At 34.6% G+C, this 16,611-nt stretch overlaps 1 protein-coding gene across 9 annotated transcripts in view; it reads right to left on the bottom strand.

The window, feature by feature from the left end:
- The window catches only part of ADK (adenosine kinase), a 508,591-nt gene that overhangs the window by 445,333 nt on the left and 46,647 nt on the right, over positions 1-16,611 (bottom strand). For 7 of the 9 annotated variants that reach the window (XR_009053638.1, XM_057734106.1, XM_057734101.1 and 4 more), the window contains exon 2: positions 13,711-13,785. Coding sequence is in view for 8 of the 9 variants with exons in the window: in XM_057734106.1 (XP_057590089.1) it covers positions 13,711-13,785 (75 nt within the window). In the remaining variant the exon portion in view is untranslated. Of the gene's footprint in view, positions 1-13,710; positions 13,786-15,475; positions 15,580-16,611 lie in introns of all 9 variants that reach the window. The other 2 variants (XM_057734107.1, XM_057734102.1) reach the window with 1 other exon arrangement.

Consider the following 16,611-nt stretch of genomic DNA (forward strand, 5'->3'; position numbering starts at 1 on the left):
TATTATTACTTTGAGTATCTGGGGAGTAAACATTAAGTAATATCTTTCATGTATGCTTAACATTAATCAGGACTTACCTAAGGTTCATTATATTATTAAGGATTTATATCTGTGAGAGAAACATATTTCCTGAACCACTCTAGCTTCCCTTCTTAAAACTGAGTATTTTCATTAATAATGATGATTTTTTTTTAATAATGATGATTTTTATTTCCCAATTACCATTTCATTAATTCTCTCATTCCGCTTACTTCTATGGTATTTATCTGGTGTCAGGAAAAATTAAGGCAAATCTGTCTTACATATTTCTTAGCTCTGTTTTCCATCCCTATTAATACATTCCTTTTCCTTTACTCCCCATAATTATACCAATACTCATCTGGAAGTATTTATGTGTTCCATATTTCCTCCTCCCCTCACACCCACTGTGTCTCTTCAACATGCTGGAAAAGATTATTTTCCATAGCCTACTTCCTACCACAAGTGTTCCTACTTATTTTCAGTTGTAATATTTTGGCAAATTGGATGCACCAAGACTAACTTAATTCTGCTTTTCTTTTTTTTTTTTTTAATAATTTTATTTATTTATTATTTTTGGGGGGTACACCAAGTTCAATCATCTGTTTTTATACACATAACCCCGTATTCCCTCGCTCCCTCGCCTCCCCCCCACCCTCCCTCGAGTCCCCCCCACCCTCCCCATCCCAGTCCTCTAAGGCATCATCCATCCTCAAGTTGCTTTTCTTTTAAGTAGGTAAAGATCCTAATTTTTTCTTATTCAAGGAAAAAACTAGCTTTACAATTTTCAAATAAAGAATAGGATACTCTAGAAGAAATTTAATTTTTGAATATCAAATACTTTTCTAGTTGATATTTCCATATCATGGCAATGCTTGTTCTGTTCTGGAAACAGGTCAATTGTAGGCAACATACCATCCTCCCAACACAAGAAGTGCATTGTTTTGAAAGCTCAGTCAGAAAGAGAATTGTTGAGTCTTTCAGGCTCTCACAAAGAAATTATTAATCTGCTCTGATGCACTAATTAAACCTGAATGTTAACAATTTGGGGAGCAATTTACACACATTTTTCTCTTCTACATTATGCCTATAATTGAAGGAAAATAGAATTTCATTAAGGTTATAAGCCTTTATGTATCTACTTAATTTACAATCAAAAAATCTGGATGTATAATTGAGTTTTTCATTTTCAAATTAATACTTCCATAGTAAGATAGAAGAAAATAAATACAGGTTTTACAATTAAAACAAGCATGTATTTCAAATTACTGCATAATGACTGATACATTTTTTGGTCATGAACAAATGTCTTAAGCTCTGTTATTCTTTATGAGGATAACTACCTCATAAAGCTTTCATGAGGACTAAACTAATACCATATAAAAACTTACCTAATACATGTTGAATAAATGCTTTACTATTAGATACTAATTGTTAAAAATTATTATACTCTTATTTTTCTCCTTACTCTTGACAGTTGTTCAGATTCATTGCCCTTCTTTAGATTCAACCCTTTGTTGTATACCAGTCCAATGTGCAAAGACCATTAGAATATAATGGTTCTTGTTCTTAAAAGTGCTCTGAAAAGCTTGACAAACATACCATGTGAAAAATATACCTTCACAAAAATATATGTGAAGAAAATATCAATTCCCTCATTAACTTTTAACACTGAATACTTAAAATTTCACTTTAAAAAAGGCCTTTTATAAAAAAATATTTTTCAGTCAGATACTATTTTCCAAGTGCCTAACATATCCAGCACCATACTAAGGGTCATATAAGAAAAAAGCATAGTGCAGTTCCTTTGCACCAAGAGCTTACTGTATATAGAAAAGATTTACCAAGGTACTTTTCTTGTCTCTCTCCCCAGCAATGTTTATAAATGCTGCATGCAGGGCTTATACTATGGATATTTAACTATAAACCTAATACAAAAAGAAAAAAAGAAAAAAAAGATTATTGAGCTTCCTCTCAAGAAGAAATTATAAAGCAGAAGAAAGTAATGAGAGCCAAGAAAGTCAAAGGAAATTATAAATTAAAGGAAAAAAACCTCTCTTTTATCCAAAACACTACTTGTTTGACAAATGGTGAGTTAAGATCATCACATAAATTATACAAATTGTTAAACAGATAAAATATGAGGCCAGCAATCAACAAAAGATTTGAACCAAAGGAAAGTAAGAAAATCATTTTCATTTATCAAGAGATTGCTCTGACACAGAAACCAGACTTACTCATTTTGAATCCCCAGAATCTGGTATGTAGTTATTAATTCTTAGTTTGTACAACAGGTATTTAAATTAACAATAATTTAATAATCTAGTTAAAAAAGGTAGTTAGTGTGGTAGAAAAAGAAACAAATAGGGTCAGGAGATACAGATTCCATCTCAGGCTTGCACTGCTAACTGTAATCAACGGCAAAACATCTAACTTCACTGAGCCTGTTCTTCTGTTATAAAATGAAAAAAGGGGATTAAATTATCTTCAAATTCCAATTTGTCTCAAAAATCCTATGTGTCTGTGGTTATATATTTCCTGCTATAGTACATATAATAATAGTGAAATACACACACTCACACCCCTTAGACATCCACATAAATATGGCAGAAAGATTATCTATTCTTCCTTCCAAGACTCTGTTAAAATGATAATAAAGGCACAAAAAAGGCAAACATCCACAGGATCAAAAAGAATATTAAGGTAATTAAGCATTAATGGTCAAAAGGTTTCCACAAATTTTCAGAAAAAGGAAAACAGATGAGGAACTCAGCAGCATTAAAGAAACTAAAATCTCAATTGCAATTTAAAGAAGCTACTTATGATAAGCAAACCTAGTCCACCTGCAGAAACCCTAAATCTCAGAGGATACAGATAAGGCAGGGTGCTACAAGTAAGGAAATGGACTACCATCCCACCATCACAACTTACAATTCCTAAAGTAAATTAGTGCTTTATTTATTAGTGCTTTTTGGCTATGTAACAAACTTACTCAAAACTTGGCAGGTTAAAACAAGTCATTATCCCATACATTTTCTGAAGGTCAGGAATCCAGGAGTGACTTAGCTGAGTTTTTCTGGCTAAAGGTCTCTCATGTGGTTGCAGTCAAGCTGTCACCCAGAGCTGCAATCATCTCAGAGCTCAACAGAGAATGGAGAATACACTTCTCAGCTCACTTACATGGCTGTTGGCAAGTCTCAGTTCCTCAGTAGCTAGAGGCCTAAGACCTCTATCCCCACCATTTGAACCTCTCACAAGGTGTTGAATGTCAGAGAGAGAGAGAGAGAGAGAGAGAGAGAGAGAGCGCGTGCGCAAGAAAGCACACTGGAGCACAAACAAGTACGAGAGCACCTTCAATGGAAGACACAGTCTTTTACAACCTAATCTCTGAAGTAGCATACCATCACTTCTGCCATATGCCGCTGGTTACATATATCAGCCATGGTGCAATGTGGGAGAGAACTACTCAAGAGAATGACAGGAAGAGAGGATCATCAGGAGCCATCCTAGAGGCTGGCTATCACAGGCTGCCTTCTGGCCCCCAAGGATCCCTGCCTCCTATTTTTCAAATCCATGTGTAGTGCCCTCCCACATTATACCAGGTTTGGTTTATATGACCAATAACAAGCATATGGAAAAAATGATGACATGTTACTTCTAAGAACAGGTTATAAAAAAGACTAGCTTTTAGGGCTTCCTAGGTGGCGCAGTGGTTGAGAATCCGCCTGCCAATGCAGAGGACACGGGTTTGATCCCTGCTCCAGGAAGATCCCACATGCCACGGAGCAACTAAGCCCGTGCGCCAAAAAAAAAAAAAAAAAAAGACTAGCTTCCATCTAGCGAAAATGACTCTCTCTCAAATCACTGGCAATAGGGCAAACAGCTGTCACGTTCTTAGGACACTCAGAGATTTATGAAGTGAGGAACTGGGGCCCTCGGTCCAACAGCTCTTAAGAAACTGAAGCCAACCAACAATATGAATGAGCTTAGAAGCCACAGTTGAGCCTTGAAATGATTACCACCCTGGCCAACAGACGGACTACAACTTCATCAGAGACTCTAAGCCAGAACCATCCAGCTATGCCACACTCTCAAATTCTTGACCCTCAGAAACTGTGTGAAAGACTAAATGTTTGTTATTTTAAGCAGCCTACTTTTGTGGTAATGTATTACATAGCAATAGGTAACTATTATTACACAGCAACAGATAACTTCATTAAAGCTTAAAAAAACTCATAAAAGCAATTAAGGATTGTTACAAAAATATTAAACCGTATAGAATTTTGAAATAAAAGTACCCACCCTAGCCAAGCTACCCTCCCATGACACCTGGAGTTTAGAACAGATCCTTCCAGACTTTTTCTTACTCCTTTGCAAATAAACAGAATAAGCTTTTTTAATATCTTAACCTTAAATAAGAACAAACAGCCAAAGATCACTTAATACTGGAGGAAAGTCTCCACTGTGAAGGAGAAAGACCACAATAAACAATCAGAAAAGAGCAATCTACACGGAACAAAGATAAAGCAGGAAAGAAAAGTGAGACATTCAAAAACCAAACAAAATCTACTCTAATTAATATGCTTAGAAAGACAAAGGGAAAAAAGGCATCCATAAGACAAGAACAAAATGTTACATGATAATTTACTAACACCAAAGTCAAAAGAAAAAAATTCTAAAAGCATTCATAGAGAAAAAACTGGTGATATAAAGAGATCCACTGGATGCTGAAAGATAATGGCACATGCCCTCAAAATTCTCAAAGAAAATTCTATACTAACCAATCAATAAGGTGTGAGGGGGAAAAATTGTAAAGATCATCAAACATATACAAAGATTCCAAAAATTACATGTACTCATGTACTCTTTCTCTAAAGGTTACGCTACACACACACACAGGCGCGTGCAGAGGAAACCAATAAAGAAGATATGAGATGAAGGAAACAAGAGATCTAAAAGTAGAAAGTCAAAAGAAAGTTCCAGGAAGACTGCTGTTTAAAAGGAAAAGGAAAGAAAGGAAAGGAGACAAATCTAGCAACATAACCAGTTTTTTATGGAACATAAAGATAGAGAACTGAAGAAGGGAGGTCACCAGAGGAAAAGAGGTTGAGAGATTTACTGATTTTGAGGAGAAGGGGCTGGGGGAGAGTGGTTAATAGGCACATGAAAGACTTAATAGAGCCGCTACTGAAAATCTGAATAAGTGTTTAGAAAATAGTGCAAATGACCACAAGGATGCAATAAGTCAATGAATGAAAAACAAAAAGTTTTATAAGTAATCACAGTCCACAATTCTGTTCACAATGATTACTCACTTGTTTTTTTATTTATTTTTATTAATTTTTATTGGAGTACAGTTGATTTACAATGCTGTATTATTTTCTGCTGTACAGCAGTCAGTTATTCATATACATATATCCACTCCTTTTTAGATTCTATTCTATATAGGTCATTACAGAGTATTGAGTAGAGATCCCTGTGCTATATAGTAGGTTCTTATTAGTTATCTATTTTATATATAGTAGTATGTATATGTCAATCCCAAACTCCCAATTTACCCCTCCCCCCCTTTCTCTCCTTGGTAACCATAAATTTGTTTTCTACATCTGTGACTCAAGTTCTGTTCTGTAAATAGGTTCATTTGTACCACTTTTTGTTTTAATGTACTATAAAAAAATAGGGAAAATGAAGAGGAAATTATGTAAGTGAAAGAGCTAAATCCTTAGCTATCATAACAGAGACAATATATAATACCTAAAATTGACAAACCAAGAAATAGCAAGAGATACAGACTTCAGAAAGCCCTAAGGTGGATGGATATGCATGATAATTTAACCTTCAATTCACCTATTCTCCCAGTAAGGATTCAGAAACGTACAGGGGTTTTGACAAGTAACTAGAACCTGGTCAGCAAGGACATAAGTAATCAGAGGCTCTCCAACAATTAAATTTAAAAAAATCAAGAAAGTATAATAATCCTATTGAGAATGGCAAATGAAAAGTTCTCAGAAGGTCAGAGGGAATCCTGTCTACCATCACCCAATAACAAGATTTGGTCATCTATTCTCCTAGTGACTTGAAGACCAAGTGTGCCCCTCCACACAGAATGCTATTGTACCCTCTATTCTGGAATCCATTCTAATGGAATCATGTTCTTGTATCCTTTCCTTACATTAAAGGAACTTTTGGGACTTCCCTAGTTGTCCACTGAGTGAGATTCTGAGCTCCCAATGTAGAGGGCCCAGGTTTGATCCCTGGTAGGGGAACTAGATCCCGAATGCATGCTGCAACTAAGAGTCCGCATGCCACAACAAAGATCCCACATGCTGCAACTAAACCCAGTGCAGTCAAAATAAATAAATATTTAAAAATAAAAATAAAGGAAATTTTATCCTCTGCCTCTCCAACCAATCACCCTTAAGAAAAAAATCACACAAAGCAATATCAGCATATTATTTAGAAACAGGCAGATACCAGGAAAAAACAGCTAATATAGTTTTAAATGATTTCTTCTGGAAAAACAGCACTTATGCAGAATGGGGTAAAAGCAAGCGGAAAGATGCAGCAAAGAACTGACTTTTTCCTTAAAAGTCTTTGGTACTAGTTTACTTTTCAACTAGTACTAGTTTTACAATGATAAGTATTTTTTTAATTGAAAAGGCCAAATACTTTTTTAAAAAAATCAGAATCATAAAAACAAATACTTTATCAGAAGAATTCTGACAGTTAACTCAGTTTTATACTGTAATATACTAAGAAGTATATACGAAGGTGAGTCAAAAATTATCTGCACTCTGGCTGTAGAATTCATTCTAATTAACTTTCAGAAAAGACAAATACATCATTTTTCAAAATAATCTTCTTGCTTTTCAATATACTTTGTCCATGTGCCAATAAGCTTTTCTATTCCATCATTAAAAAATGTTTTAGGCTGAGCTGCGAGCCACGAATGCACCGTCTTCACTTCTTCATCAGAAGTGAATCTTTGTCCTCGTAGGGTTGCTTTCAGGAAACCAAACAGGTGAAAGTCCGATGGAGCAAGATCAGGACTATAGGGAGGATGCTTTAACAACTCAAAACGAAGTTTTTGCAGAGAGTCGACAGTGTGGGCAGAAGTGTTGCAGACGTGCATTGTCGTGCAAGATCACAACGCCCTTGGATAGCAGTCCTCTGCATTTAATCTGAAGTTTAGGCTACAGCACAAACTTTTCAAAACCTAAGTCTGTCATGGTTTATTTCATAGGCAGAGCATGGCTGACTTGCAAATGATTTGCCACATAATCCACTGTCACTCGTCTGTTCGACAGAATCATTTCACGTGTACACTCAATGTTGTCATCAGCCATGGATGTGGACGGGTGTCTGGCTCCTTCTTGATAGCTAACACTTGTGCGACCTTCCCTGAACTTCTCTATCCATTCACACACAATTCTTCGTAACAAAACACTTGCTCCATACTGCGCACAAAGTCTTTGATACATAATGGCACCAGGTACACCCTCAGACCACAAAAAACGAATCACTGCACTCTGCTCTTCTTTCATGCAGATCACAAGTGGGGCATCCATTTTGGCTTGCACTGCAGTTACAAATGAACTGTGCATGTTCACACCTGCACAGCAGCGACTGGGGAGACAGCAGCCTTGAACGCAAAGTGCTGATAAGACAGTGCAGCCAACAGAAGTTTTAATATAAGACAGAAGTTTTAATATAACTGGAGTGTGGATAATTTTTGACTCACCCTTGTATTTAATTCATTTGTTATAGTACCTAGTAACTTATTCCTGCATAATTTATTTTTACACAGTGCAAATATAGAACACTCATCTAAACATGGTCTAAAACCTAAGTTAAACATAGTCTATTGAAATGATAAGGAACACTTTCAAGTGTATTTTGGAAGAAATGGTCAAGGATATTAAGAAAGGAAATGTTCTACTTTTTATGATTAGAGCTCAAAAACTAGCTTTTTGTCTCCAAGTACTAATTTCAAAAGTCAAGGTTAAATTAAAACCCTCCCAAAATAAAGTAAGACTTCAGCAGGCCATTTAGGATCAGCTGCTAGTGAAACAAAGAAGCTATTTGAATTCCCAACAGTGTCAGCACACAGCTGAGAGATCATAATCATTCTGATCATATTTGCATGAACCTTTAAAAACAAACAGTATAGAGTAAACAAAAAGCTAATTACCTAGGACTACACATAGTATTATCCCATAAACACATATATAATATTTCTGGGTTATACAAAGATGTCTGGGGGCATGTTCATCAAAACAGTTTAACACTGGTTACACGTCATAAAATTTCAAATTTTTACTTTCTCTTTGTATTTTTATATGCTATTAGAAGTTTTTTTAAAACAGTAACAATTAGTGATTTCCTGGACAAAACATCTCACACTAAGCAAACGAAGGAGCTCTAACTTCAAACCCATAAATTCATGTTCAATTGATTCTGTTTTATTTATAAAGCTTTCCTGATACCGACATACATCTTATATATTTAAAGTATACAATTTGGTAAGTTCAGATACATATATGTATATATACACATGAAATCATTACACAATCAAGATAATGAACACACTCGTAAAAGCTCTCTCCTGTCTCTTTGTAATCTCTCCTTCCTGCCCTCCACCACACCCTGGCACATGCACAGGAAACCAACGATCTGCTTTCTGTCACTATAAACTGAATTCCCTATAATCTCAATATAAATGGAATTATACAGTATGTATTCTTTTTTGTCTGGCCTCTTTTTTTCCTTAAGTTTTTGTTTGTTTGTTTGTTTGGATGTAGACCATGTTTTTAAGACTTCATTGAATTTGTTACAATGTTACTTTGTTTTATGTTTTGGTTTTTTGGCTGAGAGGCATGTGGGACCTTAGCTCCCTGACCAGGGATCAAACCCACAACCTCTGCATTAGAAGGTGAAGTCTTAACCGCTGGAAAGCCAGGGAAGTCCCTGTCTGGCTTCTTTCAATAAACACAATTATTCTGAGTTTCATCCAAACAATACTCTATTCCTTTTTTATTTCTGACTAGGATTCCACTGTATGGGTAAACAATCTGTTTAATGACTCACCTGTTGATCGACATTTAGGCAACTTCCAGGCTCTAGCTATTAAGAACAAAGTTACCACGAACATTAGTGAACGCGTCTTTGTATGAACACACACTTTCACTTCTCTTGGGCAAATATCTAAGAATGAAATGGTTGGATCAAATAGTAGATGTGTGTTTAACTTTTCAGACTGAAACTCAGTGCAGCACTTTAACGTTTCCATGAGAAGAAAGTAGCAGTTCCTTCATTATCTAGTCAACATTTGGTAGGCTCAGTTTTAAAATTTTAGCCATTCTAATAAATGTGTGGTAGTATTTCATTGTATCTTTAACTTATATTTCCCTAATAATGAAAGAGACTGAGTACCTTTTCATGTGGTTATTTGCCATCCATATATCTTTGGAGTGTTCAAATCTCTTGCCCTTTTTTTAATTGGGTTGTTTCTTTTCTGATTTAGTTTTGAGAGTTTGTTATATATTCTGACTGGTAATCCTTTATCAGACATATGCTTTGCAAAGATTTCTCCAAACCTGTGGTTTGCCCTTTCATTTTTATAACATTAACTTCCCAACAGTAAAAATTTTCATTTTGAAAAAGTTCAGCTCATCAATTTTTTCTTTTATAGAACATACTTTTGGTGTTCTATATTAGAAATTCTGGTTTAAACCACAATCACGAAGATTTTCTCCTATATTATCATCCAGAAGTGTTATACTTTTAGCCTTGACATTTAATTCCATCAGTTAATTTTGTATATGGTACAATTTACAGATCCAAATTCATTTTTATGCATGTTGATATCCAATTGTTCCAGCACTATTTATTGAAAAGACAATCCTTTCTCCACCAAACTGCCTTGAACCTTTCTCAAAAATCAGTCATCCATTTATGCGTGGGTCTATTTCTGGACTTTCTATTCTATGCCATCAAACTTTACACCGATATCACTGTTTCGATTAATGTAGCTTTATAAAAATTCTTGAAATCAGGTAGTAGCTTTTTTTTTTTGTAGATTCCATCAGTTACTCTACATAAATGATCATGCCTTTTGGAAATAAAAACAGTTTATTTCTTCCTTTGCAACCTGGATATCTTTTACTTCTTGGCTTGACTGCCCTTAATACAATCTCCAGGATCACTGTATACATTTTGAAGTGGTGAAAGTTGACATCCTTGAATTGTTTCTGATCACAGGGGAAAGCACGCAGACTTTCACCACTAGGAATTATGTTATTAGTATGCTTTTCCCTAACCTAACATTTATTAGGTTAAATAAGTTCCCTTCTATTCTAAGAATGTTATAAGAAACTTTATCAGGAATAGATAGTGGTTTTGGCAAATGGTTTTTCTATCTACTGAGATAATTATGTGACTTTTTTCAGTTTGTTAATATAGCTAAGTACTCTAATTACATTCCAAATGTTAAATCTACTTATATTCTTAGTACACTATTTAATTCTGCAAAAAGGGATACATACAGCGATACTAGTGTTAAGATGTGGATAAATGATTTTCAATCTTTATTACCACTTTGTATTCAAAGTCAGTAAGACAATTATAGACAGCTAACAGAATGAAAACATATCAACCTTAATATTAAAATAAAATATATAGTTAAACAGAAGTTAGAAAGCAGAAAGTTAACAGAGCAGAAGTTAGAGCCAGGAGTTAAAAAGTTAACAGAACTTAGAAAGTAGGGAAGAAGTAGCAGATGGAATAGGGGCACCCGTAACTTCATTCTATATAATGAGAAGTCAAGGGATTCTACTGAAAGTTGATACCACAAGAAAAAATTTTAATGTATGTATATTATATCATTTAAAAGTACAAGGTAACCAGAAGTAAAACCATTAACATAACTGTATGCAGGAGTGTTTCTGATTAGCAAAGTGTATTTTAAAAATTTGTATCTGAATTTCTTAGTATAAGACACATCCTCCAGTTTGTCCTTGGCCCCCCAACCTATCTCCTATTATATTACAATAGGCCAAATTTACACATGTATAAATTCTTGCCTGATCTTTTGACCCTTGAGTTTACACAGATAAAGAGTTATAGAGATAATCTCTAAGACATTAAAAAACAGAATGTTAAAAATGGTTATCCCCCAAAATCAGTTATATTTCTATATCTTAGCAATAAACAAACCAAAAATGAAATAAAACAATTCCATTTACAATAGCATCAAAAATAATGAAATACTTAGGATTAAATTTAACCAAGGAAATACAGGACTTGTAAACTTAAAACTACTAAACACTGTTGAAACAACTTAAAGAAAAACATCCCTTGTTCATGAATTGGAAGACTTAATATTGTTAAAGTGGCGATGCTTCTAAAACTAATTTACAGATTCAGTGCAATCCCAGTCCAAATTTCAACTGCCTTTTTTACAGGAATGGACAAACTGATCCTAAAATTAATATGGAATTGTAAGGGGCTCTGAATAACCAAAACAACCTTGAAAGACAACAACAAAGTTGGAGGGCTCACACTTCCTGACTTCAAAACTTACTACAAATCTACAAGTAATCAAAACAGTGTGGTACTGGAAAAAGGACAAGCATATAGACTGGTGGAATAGAAGTGAGAAACCAGAAATTAACCCAAATGCCTATGGTCAACTGGTCTTTTAAGAGTGGTCTTCCCCAAGACCACTCAATGGGGAAAAGAAAACTCTCTTCAACAAATGGTACTGGGACAACTAGATTTCCACATGCAAGAAAAATGAAATGAACCCTTAACACACATCTGATACAAAAACTACCTCAAAATGGATCAAAGGCCTAAATTTAAAAGCTAAAACTAATATTCACAGAAGAAAACACAGGCATGAATCATTCTGACCTTAGATTTAGCAATGGATTTTCAGTTATGACAGCAAAAGCACAGCAACAAAAGAAAAAATGAACTGGACTTTATCAAAATTAAAACTTACATATTAAAGGATACTATCAAGAAAGTGAAAACCCACAGAATGGGAGAAAGTGTTTGCAAATCATACATCTGATAAGGGTCTAGTATTAAGAATATGTAAAGAATTCTTACAACCACAACAAAAAACAAATTAAAAAATGGGTGAAGAACTTCAATACACATTTTCCCAAAGACATACAAATAGCCAATAAGCACATGAAAAGATGCTCAACATCATTAGTAATTAGAAAAATGTAAATCAAAACCACAATATTGCTTTACATCCACTAGAATGGCTGTATTTTTTTCCTTTTTTTTTCTGGCTACGCCATGCAGCATGTGGGATCTTAGTTCCCCAACCAGGGATTGAACCCGTGCCCCTTGCAGTGAAAGGACAAAGTCTTAACCACTAGACTGCCAGGGACATTCCAGGATGGCTATAATTTTAAAAAGGGAAAAGACCAAGTTTTGGTGAGGATATGGTTCTTCAAAAAGCTAAACACAGAACTACCATATGACTTAGCAATTCCACTCTAATATATATACCCAAAACAATGAAGATATATAGCCATGCAAAAACTTGTACACAAATATTCACAGCACCTTTCTTCATAATAACCAAAAAACGAAACAACCCAAGTGTCCATCAATCAATGGCTCCATCAATTGACGAATACATAAACTGTGGTATACACAAACAATGGACTATCATTCTGCCTTAAAAGGAATGAGGTATTGATAAATGCTATGACATGCAAGACCCCTGAAAAAAATCATGTTAAGTAAAATAAGCCAGACATAAAAGGTCACATATTGTATGTCTCCATTTACATGAAGTAAAATATCCAGAATAAGCAAATCCATGGAAACAGAAAGTAGACTGGTAGTTCCCAGAAGACTGGGGCAAGGTGGGGTGGGCAGGTGGGAATACTGAAATGACCACTTAATACCCATTAAGTGTTTCTTTTTGGGGTGATTAAATGTCCTGGAATTAGACAGTGGTGACGGTTGTACAACACTGCAAATGTCCTAGCAGTCACTAAATTGTACACTTTAAAATAGTTAAAATTATGATTTTAATTTTAAGTAAATTTTACCTCAATAATATTTTTTTAAAAGTGGTTGCCCCTGGGCATAGAACTTGGAGTGTTCAAGGGGAAGGGGATCTTAATTTCTGTTTATTAAATCTTTTTTTAGTATTTTTTTTCCCTTGCACCAAATAATCACAGACAGATAAATAAACACAAAATGATTTCTCAACTAAATTAACAACATCAAAAGTTATTATTAGGGGGAAACAGTAGAGATTCATGGTGTTTGAATTGTGTCATACATATTCTTCTTGCTCTTTCTAATCCTATTCCTTCTCCCATATGTTATGGGACCATTATAGATTTAGTTTGCTGACAATAATTTTAAAATGTGGAAATTGAATCATTAGGTAAATCACATACTTCTTCCTTGCAAAGAATAAAAAAATAAACTTCAAGTGAAAATAGCAATAGGAATGAACAAATGTACCTAAGTTTTCCCAGGGAAACTGTGGTCAGTTACTCCATAAATAATGATAGTGCACTTGCTATTATCGGGTTGAAATTTCCTGTATTTTCCTCCAAAAGAAGATATTAAACAGTAAATTCAACTCTAAAATTTTCAGTTTTTCTTTAGAAGTAAGTTTCACATAGTACACGTGAAGAGCTTAATACTTACTTATCAAGGAAATCCTTATCCACTACAGCACTGATGTCAAGAAGAGGATTTCCCATTCCAAAGAGAATATTTTCACTAAAAAAACACAAACAAAATACAAGCACAAGTTAGAAATACTTCTGAAAGTAAGGTGATGTATAAAATACACAAATATAAAAATAAACATCTTCACTTTACCTTGAAAATAAACTTAACATATCAGTTTATTAAACCTTTGATTTGCCTATTACATGTAGGACCACATTTCAGAGGTAGCACAAAGCCATTTAGGAAGGAGAATGACTTTTAAACTGAATGAAATAAAACATAAAAGAAGAAACCAGGTCATGTGGTTTTTTCCACAATATTTAACAGCTAATGACTAAAGCTAATTTTTTTTTTTAAGGTCTATCACAATAAAGCTTTATGCTCAACAAACATGATAGATATTTAACCCTCTCTAGAAAGTAAAATAGTGAACTAATGAAAGTTTATTAGGGAGCATATAGCAAGTCCTGGAGAAATACAGGCAACAGCCTTACCCTTGAAAAACTATGAAGAATTGGTGTGGGACCTTCACAATGGGTAGTGTAATTTTAAGTTACATTTAAAAGACTTTGAGGGAGTCTGTTTTCCATAATTAATTACAATATGGCTCAAAACTGCGGGAAAGATAGAACTCCACCACAAGTGATACCAACTGACAGCAAGAAATGGACCAGAGGCCATAGCTGGGTCAGCCTCGATGAGGGGCATTCCTCTAGTTTATGTAATAAAATTTGCCTCTGTGTAATTTCCCATTGGTATCTTCTTTGCTCAAGCTCTCTTCCAGTTGCCTCCAAACCAGTTACCATTCTCACCATTTGGAGATTATCAGTAATATCAATAGGACTGATACCCAAAAGTTTCTTTAGGAGAATGAGGTATAGCCTACAATTATAGTCTAAAGTGACTTAGAAGACTGAATTACAGTCTCTTATTAAAACCACAAATTGGGCAACTAGGGCTGAATACGCAATAAAGAGAAATTTGTCCCTTTTTCTATTTAAAGAAAGCTGATGGGGGAAGGATAAAAGACAATGCATTTATTCACACTGGCATTTGTAATCAAAATAAAAGTATAATATAAAAAGAAAATAAGTGCTCAGAAAATGAAGGATCAACAAGCTACAGTAAAACATGACTATCATTTCATTATGGACTTCTCTGCCTGATTTGTGTATTATTAGTCAAATAATAAAAACTCTTAGACCTTGTTTTTTTAATTTAAAAAAAGGCATAGGGGAAATGTTACTGAGCTGGTTGGCTGTTTCTTTTTATTCACACTTTTTAAGTGTTCAGTTCCACATATACAGTAATGTAACTACCATCAAAATCAAAATATGAAACATTTCCATCATCACAAAAAAATATCCTCCTGTCCCCATGTCAGTCTCTCCACCCCCCAACTAGTCCCTTCTTGGTTTAAAGGAATGTAACTGTGATACTACTTTTTAAAAAGTCAGTCCTTTGCACATCTCCTGCATTCTCAAACTTGTTCATTACACTCTATTTGAAAATTTAGTAAAAATAATTACTGCAACCTCTCTGGGCCTATGGCTTCTACACTCAGAGAATTATGGGAGGAAATGAGCACAATGAATCACAATAACCATGTTTAAACTCATTCCTAAACTTATTTGTCCAACAAAACCTTTGCTTATGAACATAAATGGACAAGAATATGTAAAATGTGATTCAGAGCTCCCTGTGTTAAGGACAAAAGAGGAAGAACTTAAACACTGACTTCTGTTCCTCACTCCAAGAAGTACACAGCATGGGCCCTGATGAGAGATGCTGTCAAGCTGGAACTGTCCGGAGCCTGTGTGGAACCTGTTGCAGCAACAGTGGCTAATGTAAGAGCCGGGGACAACAGAATTTAAAATAGCACATTAAAGGGGTCTTCATACAGTAAGTTAAGTAAAAATATATACAATTACTTCCTAAAGCAAATAAGTTTAAACCACTCACATCATTTTCTTCTCCATCATAACTGAGGAACTATTACATGATTTCATTCTAATATAACAAATTAACTCTGTTAAAAACACTAATTCTTTTAAATGGCTAGTTTCCTAAACACAAACTAGTGTCCAGGCCAGTGAATACTGTATCACCCCTCTTAAATGATGAAGATACTATTTAAGTAAGCATTTATTTTCATCTTGTCCTATTAAATGTGAACAAGATGGGGGCTGGTTTGTGGCCAAAAACTATGACTAACCCATACTAGGATTATTGTTTTGTTCCCAATGTTAGCAACATCTTTGTCCTGCAATGGATGCTAGGATGAAAGATTTTGAATGACGTTGTTGTTGTTGTTAGTACTTTTTAAGTGTTTCATAATTCAGACTCCATCCAACATAAACCTATACTATAATTATTATTTTGTTAGACAACCTACAAATTTTATGCACTGACACAGATATTAAAGAGTCTGAGAAAACTTTGACTTGCCTATTGATATACTAATGTTGATTAGCCCTCTGGTCAGCAAAAATATTTAGTTACACTGTGGTGCCAGAATAAATATTACTGATGAGTGTCCTTAACTGTTACAGCAATCATCCTCTCTTTAAATTCAGAAACCTCAACTTCATATGTGATTCCTCTCTCTCTATCAATAAGCACTATTCTTAGTAGTAACTGCATCTTCTTGGTTTTCTCCAACAGTTCATCTACCAGGAACTCCGCAACATCCCACTGGCACTGCCTTTAACTAGGTCCTCTACAGACCTTGTCTAAATGCCTACACTGCTGCTATTTTTTTAGCCACAATAAACCCTGTACAATATCACCAGAATTATATTATTTAAACAAATCTAAGTATGATATTTTTCCACTGAAAAATCAGTCCAAAAAAAAAAAAACAAAGTCAGTCCA

The sequence above is a fragment of the Hippopotamus amphibius genome, chromosome 5, assembly GCF_030028045.1.
Source record: "Hippopotamus amphibius kiboko isolate mHipAmp2 chromosome 5, mHipAmp2.hap2, whole genome shotgun sequence".
Lineage (NCBI taxonomy): Eukaryota > Metazoa > Chordata > Mammalia > Artiodactyla > Hippopotamidae > Hippopotamus > Hippopotamus amphibius.